The 27,995-nt window shown below is 48.5% G+C and overlaps 2 protein-coding genes across 5 annotated transcripts; one reads left to right on the plus strand and one right to left on the minus strand.

Annotated features, from left to right (window-relative positions):
* Positions 1-11: 11 nt before the first annotated feature.
* CDC26 (cell division cycle 26) lies at positions 12-10,757 on the minus strand. 3 transcript variants are annotated; one of them, XM_002708139.6, is made up of 4 exons: positions 10,519-10,757; positions 8,653-8,755; positions 7,936-8,056; positions 12-438 (listed from the first exon to the last, which is right to left on the minus strand). In XM_002708139.6, the coding sequence occupies exons 3-4, from the start codon at positions 8,014-8,016 to the stop codon at positions 262-264; spliced, it is 258 nt and encodes an 85-aa protein (XP_002708185.3). In that variant the 5' UTR covers positions 8,017-8,056; positions 8,653-8,755; positions 10,519-10,757; the 3' UTR covers positions 12-261. The 3 variants fall into 3 exon arrangements, with proteins under 3 accessions (XP_002708185.3, XP_069911872.2, XP_089175579.1); XM_070055771.2 differs by having other exon boundaries at positions 10,063-10,718; XM_089319453.1 differs by lacking the exon at positions 8,653-8,755 and having other exon boundaries at positions 10,519-10,718.
* On the plus strand, positions 10,735-27,991 carry PRPF4 (pre-mRNA splicing tri-snRNP complex factor PRPF4). 2 transcript variants are annotated; one of them, XM_089319425.1, is made up of 14 exons: positions 10,735-10,899; positions 11,662-11,839; positions 16,045-16,231; positions 19,061-19,148; positions 19,470-19,549; positions 19,713-19,806; positions 20,258-20,352; positions 21,385-21,443; positions 21,833-21,956; positions 23,239-23,328; positions 25,997-26,119; positions 26,228-26,335; positions 26,426-26,544; positions 27,027-27,991. In XM_089319425.1, exons 1-14 carry the CDS (start codon positions 10,873-10,875, stop codon positions 27,218-27,220), a joined length of 1,566 nt encoding a protein of 521 aa, XP_089175551.1. In that variant the 5' UTR covers positions 10,735-10,872; the 3' UTR covers positions 27,221-27,991. The 2 variants fall into 2 exon arrangements, with proteins under 2 accessions (XP_089175551.1, XP_089175553.1); XM_089319427.1 differs by lacking the exons at positions 10,735-10,899; positions 11,662-11,839; positions 16,045-16,231; ... (1 more) ...; positions 19,470-19,549; positions 19,713-19,806 and having other exon boundaries at positions 20,259-20,352; positions 21,346-21,443.
* Positions 27,992-27,995: the final 4 nt, after the last annotated feature.

A 27,995-nucleotide genomic window follows, 5' to 3' on the forward strand; every position in this document is an offset into this window, starting at 1 on the left:
TGTCCCACAACTTTCCAAAAATATATTTATTTTGAAAAACAAGATTCAGATGATTTTTATAGTCAGCTTTCCAGAGACAAACCAGAGTCTGCATTGCAGCTTAGAGCAGAAGTGAAGCGTCAGCAGTCTCCTGCAGAAACACTTCTCTGCAGGAGGTAAACATTCCGCTTCCCTGCAAGCACTCAGTTCCCTCAGCCTGGTTTGTACTTCTGCCATTATTTCATTCCACTCCAGGGCTCTGGCATGCAGGATAATCCATCTCTAAAATTCAAAACTTCCAAACTGAGATGAGCGACTATTGGGCTTGGGTTGGGGTTTGTAACCAATTCGATCATTAATCATTTGTTCCCGGCTCTTGGGGTCACTGCTGAGCCCCACGGCTCCTTCTCCATCACTGCTTCCTACGACATCCACGTCTTCCTTCTGCTTTTTACGGGTCTGAAAGTATAAAAGTTTTAGGATTAAGGCAACAGTCTTTCAATTAGCAAATGTTTATGTAGTACCTACCACGTACGTTCTAGGCATGGGGTAAAGGATAGGGTTAGGATCCAATGAATGATAAACTGAAATCCTAGGTTTAAGGAAATTGCAGGAACAGTGGAGATACAGTAATAAAAGATATAGCCCCTCCCCTCCAGGAACTGATAATCTGGTAAGAAAATGGGAAAACAGGCCGGCGCCGCGGCTCACTAGGCTAATCCTCTGCCTAGCGGCGCCGGCACACCGGGTTCTAGTCCCGGTCAGGGCGCCGGATTCTGTCCCGGTTGCCCCTCTTCCAGGCCAGCCCTCTGCTGTGGCCAGGGAGTGCAGTGGAGGATGGCCCAGGTGCTTGGGCCCTGCACCCCGTGGGAGACCAGGAAAAGCACCTGGCTCCTGGCTCCTGCCATCGGATCAGCGCGGTGCGCCGGCCGCAGCGCGCCGGCCGCGGCGGCCATTGGAGGGTGAACCAACGGCAAAGGAAGACCTTTCTCTCTGTCTCTCTCTCTCTCACTGTCCACTCTGCCTGTCAAAAAAAAAAAAAAAAAAGAAAATGGGAAAACAGACAATTCAGGGGTGATTAAGCCTATGACAGAGGAAGCCTACACTGCCAGAGAAACAAAGGAGAGGCGAGGGGTGGGGGTGCAGAGAGCTGCACCTGCACATGTGTAAGAGCAGACCACACACATCATTCAAGAGAATAAACGGAAAAGAACAACAGCCACCAAATCTACAGCCTGCCTGGCCGCGTGAGGTTAAAAGGACCCAGAGCCTTTAGACTGTCAAAAGGTCGGAGTCTTCAGGCTTCATCTTTGTGTGGGTTTTTTGGTTTTTTTTCTATGAGGTGTCACTCAGGCACCATATCTTCCAGGAAGCCTTTTTTTTTTTTTTTTTTTTTTAAGATTTATTGATTTATTTGAAAGGCAGAGTTATAGAGGGAAAGAGAGAGAGAGAGATCTATCTGCTAGTTCACTCCCCAGATGGCTGCGATGGCCAGATCTGAGCCAATCCGAAGCCAGGAACCTCTTTCTCATCTCCCACATGGGTGCAGGGGCCCAAGCACCTGGGCATCCTCTGCTGCTTTCCCAGCCATTAGCAGGAAGCTGGAACTAGAGTAGCTGGGACTCGGACCATCGCCCATAGGGATGCCGACACTGCAGGCAGCTTAACCTGCTACGCTACAGTGCCAACCCCAATTCCTTACTCATTATCACAACTTACAAAGCCATTTACCTGATGTAATTAAAGTGAAAAGCTACAACAGATTAAAGACCTTAGGGATGGACATCAAATTGACAATACCAACCCAGAGTGTTTGCGGCTGAAGCTGCAGTAACTTTTCTGACTATAATCATCTAGCCCTTCCACACAAGAGAAAGTCACTAAAGCAAAGCCCTTGCACATTGTGTCTGGGGCCTCTCATTACCACACAACCTGAGAATGCCCATTTCCCAAAATGTTCTCTGAAACTAACGTCTGCAGTTTGCAGGCCCAGGCCATCAATCAACAGCTGGCTTGGGTTCTTCTGGATCACAGCCCTGCCACCCCAACCCCAGGCAGCGGCAGCAATGGCTGGAATGAGGCTGGAGGCAACCTGGTAGCAATTGTACCTCCTTTTTGACACCAGAGGTAACATTCCAATTCAATATGGAACAAAAAAAGGCCAAGCCTCGTTTTGTTTTCAGATACAAAGTTTGGCTTCTAGCTCCCTGTTAATGTGCCTGGAAAACCAGCAGAATATGGCCCAAGTGCTTGGACCTCTGCACCCACATGGGAGACTAAGAAGAAGCTCCTGACTCCTGGTTTTGAATTGACCCAGCTCCAGCCATTGCGGCCAGTTGGGGAGTGAACCAGTTAGTAAGAAGTTACCTCTCTCTGCCTCTCTCCTTCTCTCTGTAACTGTGCCTTTCAAATAAATAAATAAATAAATCTTAAAAAAAGTTTGGCTTCTAAGTCACATGTGATTGCAGAATCACAAAGTATGTTTAGTTTGCTCGTTTTCAAAAAGGAAAGCTCACATTTAACCCATAACCAGCACTGCCCCACCATAAACGTTCTAAATGAGTGGATGTTTTATCTGGAGTTCTCTGCTAGAAGGCTCAGCTCCTCTGATCACTGAGTTGCCATTATTCTTCAGCACTTACTGAGGAACTGTGGACATGCACATGCCAACAGTAAAGTGTTACAGTGCATCAGGGAAGGGACAGGTCAAGTAGCCTTATCTGAAATGCCAGACAGGAGAGCTTCAGGTTTCAGACTTGTTCTGAAGGGATATTTGCATAGACTTCACCAGCTGAGCATCCCTAATCCAAAAATCTGAAATCCGAAGTCTGGAGCTTTTTGAGTACTGGCACTCAACAAAGTTTCAGATTTCACAATATTCCAGATTTTGAATTTCTGCATTAGGGATATCCATCCTATATTACCTTTTATTTGACAAATAGAATAACCTTGCTGATCACTCTCTAGTCTACACTACCAGTAAGCGACATTAGAAGGTTCCACCCAAACACCTTTGTGAAAACAGGTTCTAAACAGCAAGGGACTGTCATTGAGAATATCCAATTGGAGTGAAATCATTTAAATGGCTTCCCAATCTGAACAACTGCAGAGTTTCACAATCCAGAGTCACAGTCATATGGGTGCCAGTTCAATTCCTGGCTACTCCACTTCCAATCCAGCTCTCTGCTAAGCCTGGGAAAGCAGTGGAGGATGGCCCAAGTCCTTGAGCCCCTGCACCCACATGGGAGACCCAGAAGAAGTTCCTGGCTCCTGGCTTTGAATCGGCCCAGATCTTGCCTTTGTGGCCATTTGGGGAGTGAACCAGATGGAAATCTCTCTCTCTCTCTCTCTCTCTAACTGCATCTTTCAATAAATAAATATATATATAAAAAAAAAAAAAACAGACTTACACTGTGCCAGTCTTTGGGCCTCCAGCTGGGAACCAAAGCAGAGAAGAATGTATGAATTCCTGCCTTCAAGGAGCTTAGGGCCCAGCAGGGGCAATCAGAAACAACAAAAACACAACAGAGTGTGGTAGTGCCTAGGAGAGAAATCAGCAAAGGGCGAGGAGGTTGAACCTCATCCAGCGGCGGCTGGAAGGAGCTGAATCAAGAGATGAACAGGAGTCAGCCGACAAAGAAAGGCAAAGGGCATGTAAGGCGAGCGAACACAGTGAGCGTAGTGTCTGAGATTAAAGGCCACTGTAACCCAGCAGGGCAGGATGAAGTGGAGAGATGAGCATGGACCAGGTCACAAAGCGCCTCACATGCTATGCTCAACGGTTTGGACTTTATTCTGAAGGCCACTGAAGGACCTAAGTCTTATCAACAGATATCTAGTACTGTGTGCCATACTCTATACCAATGTTACATCTTTAAAAATGGATACTGAGGGGCTGGCGTTGTGGCGTAACGGTGTAGCCACTGCCCGTGACACTGGCATGCCATATGGGTGCCAGTTCAAGTCCCACTGCTCCAGTTCTGATCCAGCTCCCTGCTAATAGCCTGGGAAAGCAGAGGATGGCCCAAGTACTTGGGCCTCTGCACCCATGTGGGAGACCCAGAACAAACTCCTGGCTCCTGGCTTCAAATCAGCCCAGCTCTGGCTGTTGCAGCCATTTGAGGAGTGAACTAGCAGATGGAAGATCTCTTTCCCTATCTCTCCCTCTCTCTTTCTGTAACTGCCTTTCAAATAAATAAATAAATCTTTCTTTAAAAAAATGGATGTTGAGCTCCTACCTGCTACTGAGAACTCAACGGTGAAGCAGACATAATTTCTGCAGTCATGGTTCCTAATGTAAATTATTTTTACAATAAGCAAACAAGTAACACTGTAAATTACAATACATGCTTTAAAATATGCTTTATGATAATTAAAAATGAATCTTAATGAAGAACGGGATGGGCGAGGGAGTAGGAGGTGGAACAGTTTGGAGGTGGGAGGGTAGGTATGGGGGAAAGAACTGCTATATTCCAAAAGCTGTACCTATGAAATTTATATTTATTAAATAAAAGCTTTCTAAAAAAAATAAAATAAGCTTTATGAGAGCCTAATGAGGTGCAGGCAGCACGGACAGGAATGAAACTGCTAACTCAGGTAACAAAGAGGCCTCTGGGGCTGAGGAGGTGACACCTCACCTAAGACTGGAAGAAACTGACAGCACTCCAGGCAGAGGGAAGTTTGAGCCAAGGCCATGGCAGCAGTACTTCCACACGTTCCAGGAAATCAAAGAAGGCTACCGTGTGAGGGCAAAGAGGGCAAGGCAAACAAGTGCGAAGTGGAAACCAGAGAGGGACTAGAACAGAGGAAACCTTACAGGCCCTGGTGAAGAATCCTCTTTTATTCTAAGTACAGGGAACCACTGAGAAGTTTGTGTGTTTGTTCATCTGTTTTACAAAGATTTATTTATGTGCCGGAAAGGCATAGTTACAGACAGAGAGAGGGAGAGAGAGATCTTTCATCTGCCAGTTCACTCCCCAAATGGCCAGAGCTGCGTTGATCTGAAGCCAGGAGCCAGGAGCTTCTTCTGGGTCTCCCACGTGGGTACAGAGGCCCAAGGACTTGGGTCATCCTCTGCTGCTTTCCCAGGTCATAACAGAGTGCTGGACTGGAAGTGGAGCAGCCGAGACTCAAACCTCAGCCCATATGGGATGCCGGAGCTGCAGACAGATGCTTAACCTACTACGCCACAGCGCCTGCCCCCCACCCCCTGAGAAGTTTTTTGTTTTGTTTTTTGACAGGCAGAGCGGACAGGGAGAGAGAGAGACAGAGAGAAAGGTCTTCCTTTGCTGTTGGTTCACCCCCCAGTGGCTGCTGCGGCTGGCGCACCGCGCTGATCCGAAGGCAAGAGCCAGGTGCTTCTCGTGGTCTCCCATGGGGTGCAGGGCCCAAGCACTTGGGCCATCCTCCACTGCACTCCCGGGCCACAGCAGAGAGCTGGCCTGGAAGAGGAGCAACCGGGACAGAATCCGGTGCCCCGACCGGGACTAGAACCCAGTGTGCCAGCGCTGCTAGGTGGAGGATTAGCCTAGTGAGCCGCGGCGCCGGCCATCCCTGAGAAGTTTTAAACAGTGGCATGACATGTCCTGAAATTTTTTAAAGCTCATTCTACAGCCGGTGCCGCAGCTCACTGGGCTGGTCCTCCACCTGCGGCGCTGGCACCGGGTTCTATTCCCGGTCGGGGTGCCGGATTCTGTCCCGGTTGCTCCTCTTCCAGTCCAGCTCTCTGCTGTGGCCCAGGAGTGCAGTGGAGGATGGCCCAAGTGCTTGGGCCCTGCACCCGCATGGGAGACCGGGAGGAAGCACCTGGCTCCTGGCTTCGGTCGGCGTGGTATGCCAGCCGCAGCAGCCATTGGGGGGTGAACCAACGGAAAAGGAAGACCTTTCTCTCTGTCTCTCTTACTGTCCACTCTGCCTGTCAAAAATAAATAAATAAATAAATTTTAAAAAGCTCATTCTAGGTACTTGAAGGAAAATGGGTTGAAGAGACAAAAATGGAAGCAGAAAGACCATTTATGATGCTACCACAATTACACAGAGAAGCAAGCAGTTGGACTAAGTTAAGACACCATGTTTAGGGGCTGGCGCTGTGGCATAGAGGGTATAGCCACTGCCTTCAGTGCCGGTATCCCATAGGGAGGCCGGTTCAAGTCCCACCTGCTGCTCTTCTGGTCTAGCTCTCTGCTATGGCCTGGGGACCAGCAGATGGCCCAAGCACTTGGGCCCCTGCACCCACGTGGGAGACCTGGAAGAAGCTCCTGGCTCCTGATCGGGTCAGCTCTGGCCATTGCGGCCATTTGGGGAGTGAACCAGTGGATGGACGACCTTTCTCTCTGTTTCTCCCTCTCTGTCTATAACTCTCTCTCCCTCAAATAAATAAATATATAAATCTTAAAAAAAAATAAAAAGACACCCATGTTTCACATGGAAAGAGCTGGGAATGCAACCCACGTACCAGACCTGGGTTCCATTCCTGACTCCAACTCCTCACTCCCAGCTTCCTGAGGACGGAGACCTGGGAAGCAGCAGTGATGGCCTGACTAACTGGAGTTCCTGCCATCCGCATGGGAGACCTGGATTATGTTCCCAGGTCCCCTCCCCACTTCGGCCCCAGCCCAGTCCCAGCTGTTGCAGATATCTGGGTAATGAACCAGTAGATGGGAGTGCACTTGCCCTGTGTGTGTGTGTGTGTGTGTGTGTGTCTGGCTCTCAAATAAATATCTATGTGTGTGTGTACATAATTGTATATAGAGATAGTTACTTGGAGTAGTGCTGTTAACACTGCATATGAAAAGGAATGCATAAATCTAGATATATTCTGGAGGTAGAATTAAAGATTTATGGGTAGATTAAATATAAAGTGTGGGACCAGCGCCATGGCCAGTAGGTTAATCCTCCACCTGCGGCGCCGGCATCCCATATGGGTGCCGGTTCAAGTTCTGGCTGCCCCTCTTCCGATCCAGCTCTCTGCTGTGGCCTGGGAAAGGAGTGGAGGATGGCCCAGGTGCTTGGGCCCCTGCACCTGTGTGGGAGACCTAGAAGAAGCACCTGGCCCCTTCGGATCAGCACAGCTCCGGCCGTTGCAGCCATCTGGGGAGTGAACCAATGGAAGGAAGACCTCTCTCCATCTCTCCTCTCACTGTCTGTAACTCTACCTCTCAAATAAATAAATAAAATTATATATATATATATGTGTGTATGTATGTGTGCATATATATATATATAAAGCATGAGGGGAATATATATATATATAAAGCATGCAGAATCGCTGCCAGGTTTCTGGCCTGAGCAATGGAATCGCTACTGAAATGGGGAGCACTGGGAGGGTCAAGGGGGTACACCAGGTTTGAGAGGGAAAATCAAGTTCTTTCTTTTTTTTTCCAATATGTATGGCTTATAGGCTAAATACAGCCTCCAAAGCTATCAGGTCCTAATTCCTGGAACCTGTAAATGTCACCTTATATAGGAAAAAGGTCTTTGCAGAGGTGATAAAGATCTTCAAATGGGTACATTATCCTGGATGAGCCAAGTGGGCCCTGAATGTAATCACACATATCCTTATAAGAGGGAGGCCGAGGGAGGTACCACAGACAGGACAGGGGAGACAACATGGCCATGGAGACACAACTGGAGTGAGGACGGTGGCCGCCCGCAAGCCAGCAGGGCCAAGGAAGGGATTCTCACAAGCACCTCTGGAAGAATGTGGCCCTGCTGACACCCTGATTTCTGCCCAGCTGAACAGATTTCCCATTTCTGGCCTAAAGAGTCATGTAAGAATAAATTTCTGTTGTCTTGAGTCACTGAGTTTGTGGTACTTTGTTAGGGCAGCCACAGGATCTAACAGTAAAAGTCTGAGATCCCTGCAAAGGAGACAAAGAGAGCTATCGGTGTTAAGAGTCTGGAGTTCACAAGTTATTGTTTTAGCTATTCCTAAGGGTTTGAAAGTTGCACTCTTACCTCTAGGTCCTTTCGAATGCTCTCAAACTCTTCAATGTCATCAAGCTTGAGCTCCAGGCGTGTGGGTTTCCGTCGCAGCATACTGAAATCTACACTGAGAGCAGATCCAATCAACTATGAGCTATTAAAAATGACAGAGAGAAAAACTGGAGGTGATACGTTGCAGTTACATACATAAGGCCAATTTCTACACATGTACACTAAAGTGAAGGCAACAGCAACATCAAACTTGGATTCACACATAGATCTCTTTCTTTTTTTGAAAGGCAGAGTGACAAAGAGATGGAGAGGCAAAGAGAGAGAGAGAGAGATATCTCTCATCCACCATAGTTCACTACTCCCATGGCCACAGTGTCTGTGGATGAGCCGGGCCAAAGCCAGGAATCAGGAGCTCCATTGGTGTTTCCCAAGTGGGTGGCAGGGGTTCACACACACCGGCCATTATCTGGTGCTTTCCCAGGCACATTAGAAGGGAGCTGGACTGGAAGCAGAGCAGCCAAGACTCTGATATGGGATGCCATATTGCAAGATGTGGTTTACCTTCCGTGCCACAATGCCAGCCCCACACATAGATTTCTTAAGGCTTTAGGTGTATGCTTCTTACATTTGTATTTCATGATGGAGATCCACAACGTGGTGATTCTAAAAACCTCTTTCTGAAAAAACTGAACACCAGCAAGCTGCCTATAAGAAAATCCTAGGCAAAACTGAACTCACCAATTCACAAGATTCTCTTCAGTGTCTCAATCAACCAGACAGATCACTCATTAGCAAAGACTTCTTGTGCTCTGGCTACAAAATTAAAAGGTACAGACACAACCTGTGGGAGAAACAGACACGTGAGGGGAAAATTAACAGCGAGGGGAGCAAGAACACTGATGAGAATACAATGGCAGCCACGCTGGCCCGAAAGCTGGACTAGGTGTGGGGTGGTGGCCAGGGATGTTAAACACGGCCTATGGCAGGAAATGATGTCTAAATGAAGTCTTAGTCGACATCTAAAGAGCAGGCAGAGAGAACAAGTGCACAAAGAAGCTCAAGAGAACAGTCTGAGTCAAGACAATACTTTTAACAAAAACCATTTCTTTGAGCAAACAGAACTCCCCATCACATTTAGTATCTGTTGAGGGGCACCTTCATGGCACCCAATAGAGTCTGTGTATGTACATTAGGCAGTCAGTAAACGTTCCCTGAACATAGGAAACAACTAAAGTAAAATGAACTTGAGTGAGCACTGGGCTAATTTTTCCATCACCATTCTTCACTTCCTTACTTTAATACGAAAACCCTGTGAGGCTGGCAAGATCGTCCTATTTTACAGAGAAAGAAGTCAAAGCAAGCTGTCCAGTCTGGCCTCCTGTAGGAGTCACACATAGGACCGTGGGGTGAGGATTAAATGAGACTGATGTAAATGAACGCCACTGGCTGTACCCAGGATGAAACCGGGGACTGAGAAGTGCATAAAAGAAGAAACATTTCCTCCTCCTCCCACGAAGCCTGAGACAGACACGCAGTGGTAACACAAAACATTACTTTTTTTTTTTTTTTTTTTTTTTTTTTGCGGCTCACTGGGCTAATCCTCCGCCTTGCGGCGCCGGCACACTGGGTTCTAGTCCCGGTTGGGGCGCCGGATTCTGTCCCGGTTGCCCCTCTTCCAGGACAAAACATTACATTTCAATTTGCTTTGACTTAAATCTGATACTGTCCACCAGATTCCAATGCCGACAAGCAGCAGAGGAAAACGAAGTTCCAAATGGGGTGAGGAAGGGATACTGAGAAGATCGCTATGCATTTTAACTTTTCTGCGAAAACGAAAAGCCCACCACCACCACTAGGAAGCAGGGTAGAGACCCGGCTGAAGTGCTGGCTCCGATCCCTTTAAGTTTCCGATCTTTGTCTCGCACCAGACCTTCCTTGCCTCTATACTCTGTTGCTGTCTGAATTGAATGGCGTAATGCCGATTAAGCTCCTGGCTACACAACTGTGGTATTCAGTAAACGCTCAATAAATAACAGGCACTTATGACTGCAGTTGTTGGGGGCGGGGGGCGGAAGAGATAACGATGGGGGAGGGGGGTGTTCCAGCTCTGCAAACACGAACATTTTGAGTCTCCCACCCACTACATGCCTTGTTCATCGCTGATGCCCCCGCACCCAGAGGAGCACAGGGCTATGCAGGAGAGTCGGCTGCGGTCTACCCGACGCCTTCCTAGCCATCATCTCACTCAGTCTGACACAAAGACCCGGCTGAAGACGAAACAAAAGCAACAGCAAAACCGGGCCGAAGCTTCGCCCGCTCTTTACTTCACTTAGACGCTAGAGGGCTCTTTGAGCTTCATCTCTCACCGCTGCCCAAATCCACCGCAAACTGAGCCAGCTCGGCCGGAGCCCCCGGCCCCGGGAGGAGGACTTTCCTCCCCACCCCCACCCCGACAACCCTCCTCGCCCAGCCCCAGGACCACACTCAGCGGTCCGGGCGATGGTTTCCATGGCAACATGGGCCTCCGCCCCGGGACGACGTAAAGTCTCTAGGAGCCCTCGGTAAGCTCCAGAGTTCAGCGCCCGGCCGCGCGACTTGACTCACCTCCCTCTCTCTCCAAGCCCGCTCAGCCCCTTCCCGGAAGGAACCTCAGCTCCCACCACGAATCTACTGCGAGCCCAACTGGACTACACTTCCCAGAGTGCTTCGCGCCCCTCTCCCCTCCAGAACCTCGTCTCCCGCGAGCTTTTCTCGGAGGTTCTAAGGGTCATGCCCCTCCACGCGACCAGAATAGTAACTACTACGACTCCCATGATGCTCCGCGCCGCTCAGGGCGCTGCGTCGGCGCCCGACTTCACTTCCGGTCCGTGACGCAGTTCCGCTTTGCTGGGCGCGCGGTGGATGGTCTGAAACGGAGAGCTTGGCTTTTTCTGGGGCTTGGCTGCTGCGGAGCCCAGCATGGCTTCGTCACGAGCCTCCTCCACGGTACGGAGCTCGGGATCTCAGTTCACTGCGGCAGGGAGCGCCGAGAGGGTGGGGGTCCCTCGGGGAAGGGTCCGTTAGGGAGCGGGCTGACAGGGTGGAGGGCTGCCGGACTCGGTCCTGCCCTCCAGAGCAGAGCAGCATTCCCCGGACCCTTGAGCGAGTGTATGTGCTGTTACTCGTATGCACCTGTCCCACCGCAGCCCCGAACGGCAAACACCACTTCCGACTGGTCCAAACCAGGGCTCCGGAGTGGGCGAGTGTCTTGGCCACGGTGGCTGTCTATAGGAGACCTCGGAATTGGGATGAGGCCTCCCGGCTCCTGCTCTGCTACCACAGGTCTCAAAACGCTTGAGATGGACCGAGCAGGAGCGTTGTCACTGGCTACCCCTCCCTCGGCACCACCCCGGTTCTTTTACCTTACCCTTGGTGTTTCCCCCCGTGTTAAACGGTAACCCTGGAAGTATCACGAAACCCAAAAAGAGCTTGCACTTCCAACAGAATGAAGTGATCGTCTTCCAGAGACAGAACCACCCGGAGAACCGGGTTTAATCCACCTCTTCTAGCTGTCAAACTGGAAGTGATTGAAGGGCTGACGTGCCCTCCCGCCCCCATCCACACACCCGCGGGTCCGTGAAGCGCATCTTCCCTGGCGCCCAGTTTGGCCTTTTGTTGGGGGAGGTCAGGATGAACTTCACCCTTTAGGGAAGCCTCGTGGATTGCTAAGATCGAGCCTTGAATTAATCGAAGCCTTCGGTCTAGCAGGCCACCAAAACGAAAGCGCCTGATGACCTGGTGGCTCCGGTGGTGAAGAAGCCACACATTTATTATGGAAGTCTGGAAGAGAAGGAAAGGGAGCGGCTGGCCAAAGGAGAATCTGGGATTTTGGGAAAAGAAGGACTTAAAGCAGGAATTGAAGCAGGAAATATTAATATAACCTCCGGTAAGATGACAGATTTCAGTCCATCTTTACCTTTACCTCCAGTTTTCTGTAATGCGTGCCTTCCTCAGCTTAGATAGCTGTAGTTTTATGTTACAAGTTTTCAATTTTTAAACTTGAATCTATAGACTCATATTTTGCTTACACTACCTAGCATCATCCAGGAGCCTTTTTTTTTTTTTATACAGAATTTTTTTTTTTTTTTTTGGACAGCCAGAGTGGACAGTGAGAGAGAGAGAGAGAGAGAAAGGTCTTCCTTTGCCGTTGGTTCACCCTCCAATGGCCGCTGCGGCCAGCGCACCGCGCTGATCTGAAGGCAGGAGCCAGGTGCTTCTCCTGGTCTCCCATGGGGTGCAGGGCCCAAGCACTTGGGCCATCCTCCACTGCCTTCCCGGGCCACAGCCGAGAGCTGGCCTGGAAGAGGGGCAACCGGGACAGAATCCGGCGCCCCAACCAGGACTAGAAGCCGGTGTGCCGGTGCCGCAAGGCGGAGGATTAGCCTAGTGAGCCGCGGCACTGGCCCTACAGCTTTTAATATACTGTTTTTCCCATGAATTATTAGTTCTTTTACCAGAAATTTTTTCAGTGCACATTTGGGATTTAAGTGGTTACATTTGTCTCTTGGAGAGCTAACATCATTCCAGCTTTGGTTTGAAACTAGAATAGTTTATAATGCTCTCCTGTTTTTAGTTCTCCAGTTATTTTTTACCCCCAAAATTATTTAAATATAAAAGTAGCAGTTTGTTATTTTGAAAGATGAAATGATGTGAGCAGGTGTTTGGCCTGGGGGTTAAAATGCCACTTGGGATATTTGCATGCTCCAGTTCAGCTCCCAGCTCCGCTTCAGGTTCCAGCGTCCTGCTGATGCACACCATAGGTCCAGGCTAAAGTGCTTGGACTCCTACTGCCCATGGGAGACATCCAGATTAAGTTCCAGGGTCCTGGCTTGGACCTAGCCCAGCCCTGGATGTTACAGGCATTTGGGAAGTGAACCAGCCCAAGAAATATCTCTCTCTGTCTCTCAATCAAAAGGAAAATAAGTAAGTAAACATTTTTAAAATGAATTGATTAAAAGATCATACAGTGTATAAATGTGCAGAGTAAGAAGTCCTGTATTCTTTAATATCTTTAAAAATCAAAAAAAAAAGTTTATTATATTTATTTGAAAAAGCTAGAGAGAGAGATTCTCCATCTGCTGGTTCACTCCCGAAATGGCCACAATGGCTAGAGTTGAGCTGATCCAAAGCCAGGAGCCAGGAGCTTCTTCCAGGTCTCCCACGTGGGTGCAGGGGCCCACGGACTTGGGTCATCCTCTGCTGCTTTCCCAGGTGCATTGGCAGGGAGCTGGATCAGAAGTGGAGTGACGCAGACTCGAATTAGTGCCCATAATAGGATGCCGGCGCTGCAGGCCAAGGCTCACTGTGCCACAGCACCGGCTCCTCTTTATGCCTTTCTGTATACACCTTTCTGAGAATTTTGATACAGTTAGAAAAATACATAGTTTTTTCCATAAGTGAAATTGTGATACATAAATTATTTTGTAACCTACATTTTTCACCCTACATATTGTTAAGGATATCTTTTCCTGTCAGTAACAAGCAGACCACTTTTTTTTTCAATAAGGTTTCATAGCACCAAGCCTGTTTTGTTTTTCTTTCTTTTTTTTTTTTTATTAAAGATTTATTTAATTATTTGAAAGTCAGAGTTACACAGAGAGAGAAGGAGAGGCAGAGAGAGAAAGAGAGGTCTTCCATTCGCTGGTTCACTCCCCAGTTGGCAGCAACAGCCAGAGCTGTACCAATCTGAAGCCAGGAGCCAGGATCTTCTTCCGGGTCTCCCACACGGGTGCAGGGGCCCAAGGACTTGGGCCATCTACCACTGATTTCCCAGGCCATAGCAGAGAGGTGGATCGGAAGTGGAGCAGGTGGGACTCAAACCAGTGCCCATATGGGATGGCGGCACTGCAGGCAGCGGCTTTACCTGCTAGGCCACAACGCCAGCCCCATAGCCACTCTGTTTTTCAAATAAAATTATATCCATCTGTAGTAAGAAATTGAAAAAGGGCGTAAAGTGAAAACGCCTTTCCTGAGACCACTTCTGTGGAGTTTCTCGTTGGCCCTCCCACTTGACTGCTCTTCCTCATACGTGCACATCTGTGACTCTAAACCTTTATGCTGTTTCTAACAACTGTTCTGAAACACCACCGTACCTCTGTTTTCGTCCAAATGCTTCTGTTTGTAAGGTTTTTACACTAGTTGCTAAATAAAACAAAAAAACTCATAGTCACAGAAATCTCATTTTCATGACAGTTATTTCCAGGTAACTGATCAGAGTTGGTAAGTGTCCCTAGTCGGGGACTGTTTTAGAGAATAGCATTGGCAGTTGTTAAAATAACATTTCTTTTTGTTTGTTTTAAGATTTATTTCTTTATTTGAAAGACAGTTACAGAGAAAGAGGGAGAGAGAGGGATCTCTATACGCTGGTTCATTTTCCAAATGGTCACAATGACCAGGCTGGGCCAGGCTGAAGCCAGGAGCCCAGAACTCCATTTAAGTCTCCCATGTAGGTGGCATGGTCCTAAGTATTTGAGCCATCTTTTGTTGCTTTCCCAGGCTCATTAGCAGGGAGCTGGATTGGAAGTGGAGCAGCAGGACTCAAACTGGTGTTCATATCAATGCTAGCACTGCAGCTTAACCCACTGCTCCACAATGCCAGCCCCTAAAATAACATTTTTGTCATATCTTTTTGATAGAAGGCTTGGCTAATTCATTTGCTAAAAATGTTCTCTACTCTTGGGGCCTGCACTATGGTGCAATGGGTTAACCCACTGCCCTGTTGCACCAGCATCTCATATGGACACTTCCAGTGCAGCTCTCTGCTAGTGCACTTGGAAAGCAGTGGAAGATGGCCCAAGTCCTTTGGCCCCTGCATGCATGTGGGAGACCCAGTTGAAGCTCTGGCTCCTGGCGTCATCTGGCCCAGCCCAAGCCAGTGTGCCATTTGGGGAATGAAGCACGGAATGGAAAATATGTCTCTGTCTCTCCCCTCTCTCTGTAACTCTGACTTTCAAATAAGTAATTTTTTTTAAGATTTATTTATTTATTTGAAAGGCAGGGGTACAGAGAGCAAGAAAAAGAGAAAGATCTTTCATCCGCTTGGTCATTCCCTGAATGGCTGCAGTGGCCAGAACTGAACCAATCTGAAGCAGGGACCAGGAGCTGCTTCTGGGTCTCCCACATGGTTGCAGGGCCCCAGGAGCTTGGGCCATCTTCTGCTGCTTTCCCAGGCACGTTAGCAGGGAACTGGATCAGAAGTGGAGCAACCAGGACTGAACCAGCTACCCAAATGGGAGGCCAGCCCTATAGATGGCACCTTTACCCACTATGCCACAGTGCTGGTCCCAAAAATAAATCAATCTTTTAAAAAAGAAGAAGAAGGGGCCAGCACTGTGGCGCAGCAGGTTAACGCCCTGTCCCGAAGTGCCGGCATCCCATATGGGTGCAGTTCTAGTCCCGGCTGCTCCACTTCCAATCCAGCTCTCTGCTGTGGCCTGGGAAAGCAGTAGAAGATGGCCCAATTCCGGCCGGCGCCGCGGCTCACTAGGCTAATCCTCCGCCTAGCGGCGCCGGCACACCGGGTTCTAGTCCCGGTCGGGGCGCCGGATTCTGTCCCGGTTGCCCCTCTTCCAGGCCAGCCCTCTGCTGTGGCCAGGGAGTGCAGTGGAGGATGGCCCAGGTGCTTGGGCCCTGCACCCCATGGGAGACCAGGAAAAGCACCTGGCTCCTGGCTCCTGCCATCGGATCAGCGCGGTGCGCCGGCCGCAGCGCGCCAGCCGCGGCGGCCATTGGAGGGTGAACCAATGGCAAAGGAAGACCTTTCTCTCTGTCTCTCTGTCTCTCACTGTCCACTCTGCCTGTCACAAAAAAAAAAAAAAAAAAAAAAAAAAAAAAAAAAAAAAAAAAAGATGGCCCAATTCCTTGGGCCCCTGCACCTGCGTGGGAGACCCGGAAGAAGCTCCCGGCTCCCGGCTTCAGATCGGCGCAGCTCTGGCCATTGTGGCCATCTGGGGAGTGAACCAGTGGATGGAAGACCTCTCTCTCTCTCTCTCTCTCTCTGCCTCTCCTCTCTCTCTCTGCCTCTCCTCTCTCTGTGTAACTCTGACTTTCAAGATCTGGTGGTTATGTTGGTGCTGCCTGTTCTCTTTACAGGAGAAGTATTTGAAATTGAAGAGCACATCAGTGAGCGGCAGGCAGAGGTATTGGCCGAGTTTGAGAGGAGGAAGCGGGCCCGGCAGATCAACGTTTCCACAGATGACTCGGAGGTCAAGGCTTGCCTTCGAGCCCTGGGGGAGCCCATCACGCTGTTTGGAGAGGGCCCTGCTGAAAGAAGAGAAAGGTGCCCTTTCTAAATAGTTATTCGTTTCTTTGTTAATCACAAGATCTTGTTTCAAGTATTAGTTGATCTTTTAACTGAAACTTTAGTAGTGTTAACAGTATCTACTTGACATTTGTGTAGTTTAGCCCATAATCCAAATCTTGGGCCAATCTTTGCTCCACTAATATTTCTGTTTAGACTGAAGAGGGTACTAACATACTGCCCTCCACTCCCCAGTGTGAAGTTTTGAGTTGGATAAACATTTGGTTTTGAGCTTTGAAAATGTAGACAGCAAATGCATTTCCTGTTGGTGACAAAACATAATGATCAGTGTTCTTTGGATGCTCTGAGAGGGGTGTTGCCCTGAGATGATGCTCCTCTTGCGATTTTAAGGTTGCAGTCTCTGATGTTGGGCTGGTTGTGTGCAAGGACAGGACCTCCATCCACTGTCCCATCTCCTCCCTTCGAAAGGTTGCTTATGTTTATTCTCTTAGGTCCTTACTCCTCATCTTCTCTCCAGCCCTTTCACACTGTTGAGCCCTACCACACTGAAATTTATTTATTTATTTATTCATTTATTTTTTGACAGGCAGAGTGGACAGTGAGAGAGAGAGACAGAGAGAAAGGTCTTCCTTTTGCCATTGGTTCACCCTCCAATGGCCGCTGCGGCCGGCGCATCGCACTTTTCCAAAGCCAGGAGCCAGGTGCTTCTCCTGGTCTCCCATGGGGTGCAGGGCCCAAGCACCTGGGCCATCCTCCACTGCACTCCCGGGCCACAGCCGAGAGCTGGCCTGGAAGAGGGGCAACCGGGACAGAATCCGGCGCCCGACCAGGACTAGAACCTGGTGTGCCAGCGCCGCAAGGCGGAGGATTAGCCTAGTGAGCCGCGGCACCAGCTGAAATTGTTTTTGATTAAGGTTGCCAGCCCATCTTTACTAAAAACAGCCCAGTACACTCCGTCCTTGAAGCATTGCCTTTCCTTCACTCTCCTATAACCAAGTCCTCTTGATTTTCTTCTGTTCTCTCAAGCTAATTCCTCACACTTTTTTTTTTTTTTTAAAGATTTACTTATTTATTTGAAAGGCAGAGTTAAAGAGAGGCAGAGACAGAGAGAGCACTCACTCCCCAGTTGGCTGCAACAGCCAGAACTGCGCTGAGCCAGGAGCTTCCTCCAGGTCTCCCACGTGGTGCAGGGGCCCAAGGACTGGGCCATCTTCTGCTACTTTCCCAGGTGCCTTAGCAGGGAGCTGGATCAGAAACAGAGCAGTCAGGACTTGAACTAGCACCCATATGGGATGCCAGCACTGCAGGCAGTGGCTTTACCTGCTGCACCGTAGCACCAGCCCCTCTTAGTCATTGTTGTATCTGTATTCGGCCGGGTGTGGTATTGAGTGAAGAGTGGCTGTCTTCACAGGCTAGCTGGTAGCACTGTAGGGGTGGTTGACTCTGGAGCAGATAGGATAGTTAATTGCTGATGGTTGGACTTAGGGAATCTCCAAATAAGAATAAATGAAAGAAGTCACGCTGGAAGTTTAAGCACCCCCACTTACCTCTTCAAGAAGGTGCTAGAGATTTAAAGCTTGAGAGAGTAGTGGAGGCTTGCCCCCTCTTTTTTTTAAAGATTCATTTTATTTATTTGAAAGAGTTAAAGAGAGAGGTAGGTATAGACAGAGAGGTCTTCCATCCACTGGTTCACTCCCCCAGATGGCCACAATGGCCGGAGCTGCGCTGATCCAAAGCCAGGAGCCAGGAGCTTCTTCCGGGTCTCCCACGTGGGTGCAGGGGCCCAAAGACTTGGGCCATCTTCTATGCTTTCCCAGGCCACAGCAGAGAGCTGGATTAGAGGAGGAGCAGCCGGGACCAGAACCGGCGCCCACATGGGATGCCGGTGCTTTAGGCCAGGGCTTTAACCTACTGTGCCACAGCGCCGGCCCCGCCCCCTTATATGTACAGTACTCCGCCCCTCCTTTTTTTTTCTTAAAAAAAGATTATTTATTTGAGAGGTAGAGTTACCAACAGAGGGAGAGACAGAGAGAGAGAGAAAGGTCTTCCATCCGGTGATTCAGTCCCCAATGGCCGCAATAGCCGGAGCTGTGCCGATCTGAAGCCAGGAGCCAGGAGCCAGGGAGGAATGTCCTGCACTTTTCTACAGTCACGTCGCAGCCTTGTTTAGGTTTTGATCTTTTTGGGGTAGGCATCGTGGTGTAGCCAGTTAAGCAGTCACTTCAGACACCCACGTCCTATCTTCAAGTCCTAGCTACTCGGCTTTTGACCCAGCTCCCAGCTAGTGCACCTAGGAAGGCAGCAGGTGATGGCCCAAGTACTTGGTCCCTGGCACCTATGTGGGAGACCCGGATGGAGTTCTAGGCTCCTGGTTTTGGCCTGACCCACATGTTGCAACCATTTGGAGAGTGAATAACCTCTGACTCTCCCTCCACCACTCCCTCTTCCTGTCTCTCTGTCGCTGTCTCTTTCTCTCCCTTGCTCTCTCTCTGTCACTCTGTCTTTATTCAAAAGGTAGAATTAGAGAGAGGCAGAGAGAGAGAGGGCTTCCATCCCCAGATGGCCGCAATGGTTGAAGCTGAGCTGATCTGGAGCCAGGAGCCAAGAGCTTCCTCCAGGTCTCCCATGCGGGTGCAGGGGCCCAAGGAATTGGGCCATCCTCCACTGCTTTCCCAGGCCACAGCAGAGAGCTGGATTGGAAGTGGAGCAGCCGGGACTAGAACCGGCACCCATATTGGATGCCAGCACTGCAGGCGGTGGCTTTACCTGCTATGCCACAGTGCTGGCCCCAAATAATCTTTTTAAAATTTTTTAAAACTAAGTTTTGGTCTTTTGTTTGTTTTTCAGGTTAAGAAATATCCTCTCAGTGGTTGGTACTGATGCCTTAAAAAAGACCAAAAAAGATGATGAGAAATCTAAGAAGTCCAAAGAAGAGGTAAAATATGTCTGACATCGCAGTGTCTGTATGTAGCAGTATATATGTAGTGGTAGTTGTTGCCAGTAGTTTCTGGTTCTTGTGTCATATGCCTGGAGCTAAGTGAGTTTTTCATTCAGAAGAGAACCATGGTATTCCTCGTATACCTTAATAAGGAACCAGAGACCATCTAACAAGAAAGAGCTGTTGACAGCACATAGGCTTCTCCAGGTTACTGAACCAACTTACCTGTCTCTGGGCTATAAGGGTAGCAGATTGACAGCCATGGGAGGGGTGGAAATGCTTCCGACTCAACATTTCTACTGTTGATTTGCCTCTCAGTATCAGCAGACCTGGTACCACGAAGGACCAAACAGCCTCAAGGTGGCCAGACTGTGGATTGCCAACTATTCCCTGCCCAGGTGAGGAGGGCCCCAGGGGGAGGAAAGAAGCATGATTTTTTGGGTTTCCTCTCGGCCACTGAAGATCTGCTTTATGATGACTGTGGTCGCTGTGTGCTGTTGAGTGGCATGGACACACGTGTGGGCCTTTGCTTATGGTCGTGATGTCGTTTGTGTGTCGCAGGGCAATGAAGCGCTTGGAGGAGGCCCGTCTCCATAAAGAGATTCCTGAGACAACACGGACCTCCCAGATGCAAGAGCTGCACAAGTCTCTCCGGGTAAGATCCTCTTGGTGGCCGTCCACTCCAGTAAAGGTTCTTACTCATTAGATTCTCTGCTTTGGCCTGCCTCTGTGAAGGTCAAGGTGGCTACAGTTAGTCCTCCCTGCCTGAGCCGTTGTGATACGGCAGAGCCTTGGGTTAAGGTGGTGGGAAGTTCCTGTGCTTTGTATTCGACAGAGGCCAAGGGTTCCACTCTGTAATTCCCCTTAACCTGTCCGAGTCACGGATCTCTCCCTGACACAGAAGCTCATGGTGCCGAGACTGTATAAAACAGTGTGCCAACAAGACCTTGGCCCCTTTCAAGATAAGCGTCTCTCAACAACAACAGTGTAGAGTCTTGGATGGGGGAAGCTGCAGGGTTCCTTTTTTTAGTGGTGGAACAGCAAGGAACTCTTGGGGTAGCCTATTAATGATCACCATTTGTTTGTCTCTCTTTCTTTTTTATAAGTCTTTGAATAATTTCTGCAGTCAGATTGGAGATGATCGGCCTATCTCCTACTGTCATTTTAGTCCCAATTCTAAAATGCTGGCCACAGCCTGTTGGTAAGTTGCATTTTATAGTAGCATTTTCCTAAGTGGGGGGTAGGTAGAACAAATTAGCCTTTGTCTTAGGTCCTCCTCTCTGCTCAAGGTCACTGCACTGCAGATGCTGGAGCTCAGCGCTCTGTAAGAAGATCCATGGAGCCCTTGTTGAGCCGTTCTCATTGTTCACTGGGAGCGCCCAGAAGCCATGACATGTAGCCGTCTGTCATGTTCTTACACTAGCATTTTGGAGCAAGTCATTTGGTAGTGTAGAGACCAGGAAGTAACCACGCCTCAGGACAGAATGTTTTACAGACGCTGTGTCACCCCACTCCACACTCAGGGACCCTGAACTTACAGGGACTGAGAGAGAAAAGCTGTGCTAGGTGTGGAGGAGGCTGAGACAGGACCTGGAAAGCATTGTGCCCTAAGGGTGTCTGCTACGTGGTAAGGACTCAATAGAGGCTATTCATTGCTTTTATCTTTATTTTGCTTTCCACGTAGCAGAAAACTCTTAGGATGTAATCGCTTGGTTGTGTTGTCCTGTGTGGGGCATGGCTGGCCGGTGAGAGATTTAGATTGGGTGCACGGGAACCGCAGGACTGGAGGCTGAGGCTTGGTTCCGGAGAATGCCAAGGCACTCGCCCCTCGCTGCAGCCCTCCTGGCCTGGGTGACCGTCCCTGCAGAGTCAGCGTGGTCATTCCTGCCTCGTCCGCCTCACAGGTCTCTTACAGAGATCACCTGATATAATAGGTGGTTTATTGGAAAATGCCCAGAGTAAGTCTTTTTAAAGAATTGTTGGGGCAAGATACTACTTAGTATTTAAGAAGGTGGTACCATTGTTACTAGATCATTTGTCCCCTCTTGCCTTGCAAACTGATCCTCTAGTTGCCTAAGAGCCAGCGCTAGCCCTTTTCTTCTGTAGGCCTTCGCATTATAGCCTTTTCTTTCTCTGTTGCGGGTGGGAAGAGACTGTCCATTAGTGATGTTACCAAGATCCTTTTCCTTCCCAGACCAACCCTGGCTGAGATGCTTTCCTTTGTGTTTGATAGGAGTGGGCTTTGCAAGCTCTGGTCCGTTCCTGACTGTAACCTCCTTCACACTCTGCGAGGTAAGAGCGTTCCCAGTATGCATTCTGTTTGGCAGAACTGCCGGGTGCTCAGATCCATGACACACAGTGTAATTCTTACGCGATTTGAATTGCCTGGTCTTCTCTGACTGTAAGGCTGCAATATGACTTCATACACGTGTAACTTTTTTCTTATATCTACCCATACTCTGACATTTTATAACCTACACCAAAAAACAAAGTTTTTGTGTTTTGCCTTTTTTTTTAATGTAACTAAAATATTGATTTAAATTAACATAGTTCTTTTTTTTAATCCTTGAGTAGTCACTTTACTATGTCTCGTGTTCCCTGATATGGAATGTATATATGCATATGTATACACACGCACACACTGTGTTATTCAGTATCTCTCATCTCTTACACTCCTGCAGGCCATAACACAAATGTAGGAGCCATCGTCTTCCATCCCAAATCCACCGTGTCCTTAGACCAAAAAGATGTCAACCTGGCCTCTTGCGCTGCTGATGGTTCTGTGAAGCTTTGGAGCCTTGAAAGGTCGGGTTACTCTTTTGCAGTCTACTCTGTCGGCACCAGCCTTTGATTGGTTGGCACTTGGGACCTCTGGGTTAAAAATCTGGCATTTAACATCAGAGCTGCTCTAAGAGTGAAGGCAACTTAGCATGAAAATGGCATGGAAGATTTCTTAGACCTTTTGTCACCAGTGGAGTTGTGCCAGGTTTTTCTTCCCCATTAACTTTGGGCAAAGTGGCCACTGTTTCCTGGCTCCAGTTATTCTGGAAGGATCCAGCCTACCTCCTACAAGATCGATAAACAAAGAGGAATACCGGATTTGGTTGGTGGAGTAAAGGGAATCCTCTGGGCAGCCTGTTGGTTCTTAGCACAGAGCCCCAGGGGAGAGGAAGGTGAGGCTGTCTCCTCCCAGTGGGGTTTCCTACCTAGGATAGATTTCCCAGCCACAACAAAGCTGTGGAAAATGTGGTTATGACACCTGCTTCCTCCAGAACTTTTAGGAGTACCCTGTTGGCTGAAAGACATCTGAAATCCGATGCTGCTTTTCCTTTCTTTGGGAACACACAGGAAGGTTTTTATTCCAGAGTTTTTATAGAGCTAATTCGTGTCCTCCAGTCTAGGCCAGATAGGGTCTTGGGTATGAGCATAGTTTTAATTGGCTTTGGTAATACTCAGCAGCATTTATTCCCCTAGGGCTCTGGTTAGTTCTGTGTATGCACATGGACAAAGTTCCCTTCCTAATTGCCCTCCTTAGGGTTCATGTTTGTTTCCTTTCTCCCGTGTTTCAGACCTTTCTGTGGTTGCTGGGTTACAGTTTAACGGCCATCAAAAGGAGCCCAAGCCTCTGTCTCTTTAGGGGTTTCTATTTCCATCTGGATCCTTGGAACAGGCTAAGAATGGAGAAAGAAATACCTGTAACCCAGTCCTGTCGAAGCTACCTGATGTGTACCTACATCTCCACTGAAGCATGTTTTCTTTACAGAATCTGAGCGCTGTTTTGTGCAGAGTGACTGGCTTACTTAGCAGGCTGAAATATTTAATTTTCCTCTAATCCTAAGTGGTACAGCATTATGAATTTATTAACACAGCAAGTTGAGGTGGTGGTCAGTTTGTCCTGTGGGCACGTGTCCCAAATGTTTTAAAACTTTGGAGAGTAGCTTAAATTACTCTTAACCTAGAAGTTTTAATACATTGTAAGTGTTGTTACAGTTTAGCCTCTCAAATGTACAGAAAGGGTGTATGTGCACAACAGCTAGTAAATTCAAAGAATATATATATTTACTTGTCTATGTTTTGTTTTTTCCAGTGATGAACCAGTGGCAGATATTGAAGGCCACACAGTGCGTGTGGCCCGAGTTATGTGGCATCCATCAGGACGCTTCTTGGGCACCACCTGGTAAGCCATCCTCTTACTGTTCTGTCCATCCAGGCCTGTGGCATCCTATTTCCCTTTATGGCTGTCTGCAAGTTAAATTTTTAGAGCAGATATCTTCAAGTAGAATTTTCTTGGGCTGCAGTAAATCAAAATCAGAAGAGAGTGTCTGGGGCCAGTGTTGTTTTTTGTTTTTTGTTTTTGACAGGCTGAGTGGACAGTGAGAGACAGAGAGACAGAGAGAAAGGTCTTCCTTTGCCGTTGGTTCACCCCCCAGTGGCTGCTGCGGCCGGCGCACCACGCTGATCCAAAGCCAGGAGCCAGGTGCTTCTGGTCTCCCATGCGGGTGCAGGGCCCAAGGACTTGGGCCATCCTCCACTGCACTCCCGGGCCACAGCAGAGAGCTGGACTGGAAGGGGAGCAACCAGGACAGAATCCGGCGCCCCGACCGGGACTAGAACCCAGTGTGCCAGCGCCACAGGCGGAGGATTAGCCTATTGAGCTACAGCGGCGCCGACCTGGGGCCAGTGTTGGAGCACAGCACATTAAGCCACCACTCATAACACTAGCATCCCTTATCGGAGTCTTATCAGTTCTCTGCTAATGCCCCTAAGAAAGCAATGAATGATGGCTCAAGAATTTGAGTCACTGTCACCAACATTGGAGACCCGGATGGAGTTCTGAACTCCTGGCTTTGGCCTGGCCCAGCTCCAGCTGTTGCAGATTTGGGGAGTGAACCAACAGACGGAAGATCTCTCTGTTTGTCACTTTACCTTTCAAATAAATAAATAAATAAAAAGGTGAGTGTGATATAGTTAGGGCTAAGTGTATTTTAGACTGCAATTAATCTGAAATTTCTTATTTTTTTTTTTAAGATTTATTTATTTACTTGAAAGAGTTACACAGAGAGAGAAGGAGAGGCAAAGAGAGAACGAGATCTTCCATCTGCTGGTTCATTCCCCAAATGGCCCCAACAGCCAGAGCTGCGCTGATCCGGAGCCAGGAGCCAAGAGCTTCTTCTGGGTCTCCCACATGGGTGCAGGGGCCCAAGGACCTGGGCCATCTTCTACTGCTTTCCCAGGCCATAGCAGAGAGCTGGATCGGAGTGAAGCCAGGACTCGAACTGGCACCCATATGGGATGCCGGCATTGCAGGTGTTGGCTTTACCTGCTCCACCACAGAGCCGGCCTCTCCCCCCTACCTTTTTTTATAAAAGATTTATTTGTTTATTTGAAAGTCAGAGTTATATACAAAGAGGAGGAGAGGCAGAGAGAGAGAGAGAGGTCTTCCATCCACTGGTTCACTCCCCAGTTGGCCGGAGCTGTGCTGATCCAAAGGCAGGAGCTTCTTCCAGGTCTCCCACGCGGGTGCAGATGACCAGGACTTGGACCATCTTCTACTGCATTCCCAGGCCATAGCAGAGAGCTGGATCAGAAGTGGTGCCCATACAGGATGCCGGCACTTCAGGCGGCGGCTTTACACGCTACACCACATCACCGGCCCCTGAAATTTCAATGATTACTTTCTAGAAAACTAGGATTTTCAGTGCTGCTTCTTTTTTTGACCTTTTCCAGAGGCGGATCTTTGTTGGTTGGTTTTTGTTTGTTTTTGCCACACATTGTATTGTAATCCCTGCCAATAAGTGAGATTCCCTTTCGGATGCTTTCAGTTCTGTGAGGCCAGAATCATTTGCATTGAGATGTACCTTACATACAGTGGAGTGGATTCTCAGTGTGCAGTTCACTCAGTCTTGACAAATGCAGTAGCAAGAATGTGTCCGTTGCCTGAGAAGGTTCTCTCTTGCCCCTTCCCAATCAACCTGCACTTTGAAAGCAGCCCCGATCTGGTTTCCATCACCTTCAGTTCACTCTGTCCATACCATGTGAACTCATCTGTGGATAGCTTCTTTGACTTGGCATAACGTTTTTAGGATTCACTCTTGTTAGCATCTGTCAGTAGTTCCTTTTTATTGCTAATCGTATTTGATTGTATGACAGTCCTAAGGTTTATTTATGTTCTGTTGGTGGACACAGGCTTGTTTCCAGGTTTTGGCTAGTCAGGGTGAAGCTGCCATCATTATTATGCACAGCTTTCTGTAGAATGTGTCTTTCTTTCCTTCCTCCTGAGTAAATACCCAGGAGTACATTGCTGGGTCATGGGGTGGATATATACTGAACTTCTTAAAAACTTCCAAGAAGCTTTTGACTGGCTTTTTTTTTTTTTGACTTCATGTCCTGTGTACAGCCAGTTCCACCACCATTATTGAAGCGGGCTTTGGTGCCCTGTTGAAACCTTTGACATCTGTGTTCTCTGTTCTGTTCTATTCATCTCTGCATGTGATACATTGTTTGTAGCTCCAACATCCAGTTTAGAGCCCAATAAATATATAAATGCGTGATGAATGCAGGGAAATAACAATGGAATGGAGGAAGGAAGAAAACCACAGAATCTTTCCTGAGTTATTCTTAAAGAAGTCTGATCTTAAAATAGTCACTGGTTTCCCTGTTAGCCCCAAACAGAAAGCTTAGCAGTTGAGGCATTGTTTATCCCAGAGAGGAATTTCTTGTTGATATGCTTATATGGCTAGTTTCAACAGAATAACTTAAGCCACAATTGTTGATAGTACTTTGTACTGTTTAGAAGTTGAATAACTCTCTGCTGAAGAATCGCTAGCATTTTGTTTTTGTTGTAGTTACGACCGTTCCTGGCGCTTATGGGACCTGGAGGCCCAAGAGGAGATCCTGCATCAGGAAGGCCACAGCATGGGTGTGTACGACATCGCCTTCCACCAAGATGGCTCTTTGGCCGGCACTGGGTAAGGCCCCTCCCACGTGGCCAGGCAGCTCGGTAGGCCACCCCTTAGGTATTCCTGTTCCCACAGACCACTGCCTTCAGACTGTTCATTTGTAAATGGTTTTGTCAGGGGACTGGATGCATTCGGTCGAGTTTGGGACCTGCGCACAGGACGGTGTATCATGTTCCTAGAAGGCCACCTCAAGGAAATCTATGGAATAAACTTCTCCCCCAATGGGTAAAGTAAACTCGCTGCATAGGGGGTGGAGAGGGCTTTGGGCCAGAAGGCGCCCTTGGCTTCCAGCTACAGTACTGCCTTTGTCCACAGCTACCACATCGCAACTGGCAGCGGTGACAACACCTGCAAAGTGTGGGACCTGCGACAGCGGCGCTGCGTCTATACCATCCCTGCCCATCAGAACTTGGTGACTGGCGTCAAGTTTGAGCGTAAGCTGCCTTCTTATTTTAGGCTTAAACAACAGTCAGACGACAGACAGACAAGGATTGAGCTTCCGTAGAAGACAGGCTAGGCTTTACCTTGGAGAGCATTTGGCTTCTGTTAAAGAGAAAACTTCCTTCCCTCTGAGGCCTTTAGAACCACGGCAAAGCTTGTCGTCTATTGTTGGAAAGCCGAGGAGGGCCCCATGAATGCTTGGCTTCCTGCTTTCTTCCATGGACAGTCTAAGCGCTGAATCCTTAGTAGAACTCTGAAAGGATTAAGGATTATCTGGCAGGAAAAGAGCCAGAAAGACCTTACTAATGTTACAGTTCCCCTCCGTCTGCCTGTGCTTGTCCCCTTTATCTGAAAGCTTTCTGGATGTAGAAATAGCCTTTTTCTAAATAGTGTGTTTTTGCAGATTTTTTTGCCTTTGCTTTCCTGTGCTCTTTTGAATTCTCAGATCCCTCGGCTCTCCCCTCTTCCCCTGCAGCTATCCATGGGAACTTCTTGCTCACCGGTGCCTATGATAACACAGCCAAGATCTGGACCCACCCCGGCTGGTCCCCGCTGAAGACTCTGGCTGGTCACGAAGGCAAAGTGATGGGCCTAGACATTTCTTCTGACGGGCAGCTCATAGCCACTTGCTCCTATGACAGAACCTTCAAGCTCTGGATGGCTGAGTAGACAAGGCGATGGACAAAGGACTCTGAGTTCAAGCTCTCCTAAGGAGCCATTTCCCTCAAAAGAAAAGAATTGATGTATTTGGTTCTATCATGTTTCCCACCAATTACCATGCATAGGCCCTCAATAGAATTGGATTCCCATGCCAGCCCCCGCTGTGGGCAGGCAGCTGAACCCCTTTCATGGTTGCCACAAAGCACAAACTGTGTAGACCTTATTAAGCTTTGGTCCGATTGCCCTGTCACCTCCCTCACAGCACTCAGCATTGTGACTGACTCTCCCCATTTTAAATTCATGAAACTTGGCTTTCTGTAACAGGGTACGTGCTTCAGGACCACATGTGACCCAGAGAGCAAGGCGGCTGGACTATGGAAGCTCCCCCATGCGTTGGTTAGCCCATGCCTGGCAGCCAGCACCTCTCCTCTCTGGGAGACAGGAGGCAGGGCCGCCGGCGCCGCTGTGCAGTAAAGAACCCCATTGGGCTCTGGGAGCTCCAGCTGCATCAGAACTGAACGTGTGCCTTGTCAGGAAGTCTCTTCCACTTTGCTCTGAAGTTCAGCAAGGCCGTTGTGTCAGGAGTCAAAGAAATTTCTAGAAAGCAAAGTGGGGTCTTTTGTACAGTCTTCTTTCTGTTGGTTATTTAAAGGATGTGCTTCATGTTTTTGATAGAATTTTCTGTCAAAGTAACCAAAAAAATCCCTAATGTCTAGTCCTAAGCATAAACTTTTTCTTTATTACACACTGGCTAAAAGTAAAACCCTATTCTGAAAACTATCCT

Source organism: Oryctolagus cuniculus, chromosome 1 (assembly GCF_051225735.1).
Source record: "Oryctolagus cuniculus isolate XC-2025 breed Fujian yellow rabbit chromosome 1, ASM5122573v1, whole genome shotgun sequence".
Classification (NCBI taxonomy): domain Eukaryota; kingdom Metazoa; phylum Chordata; class Mammalia; order Lagomorpha; family Leporidae; genus Oryctolagus; species Oryctolagus cuniculus.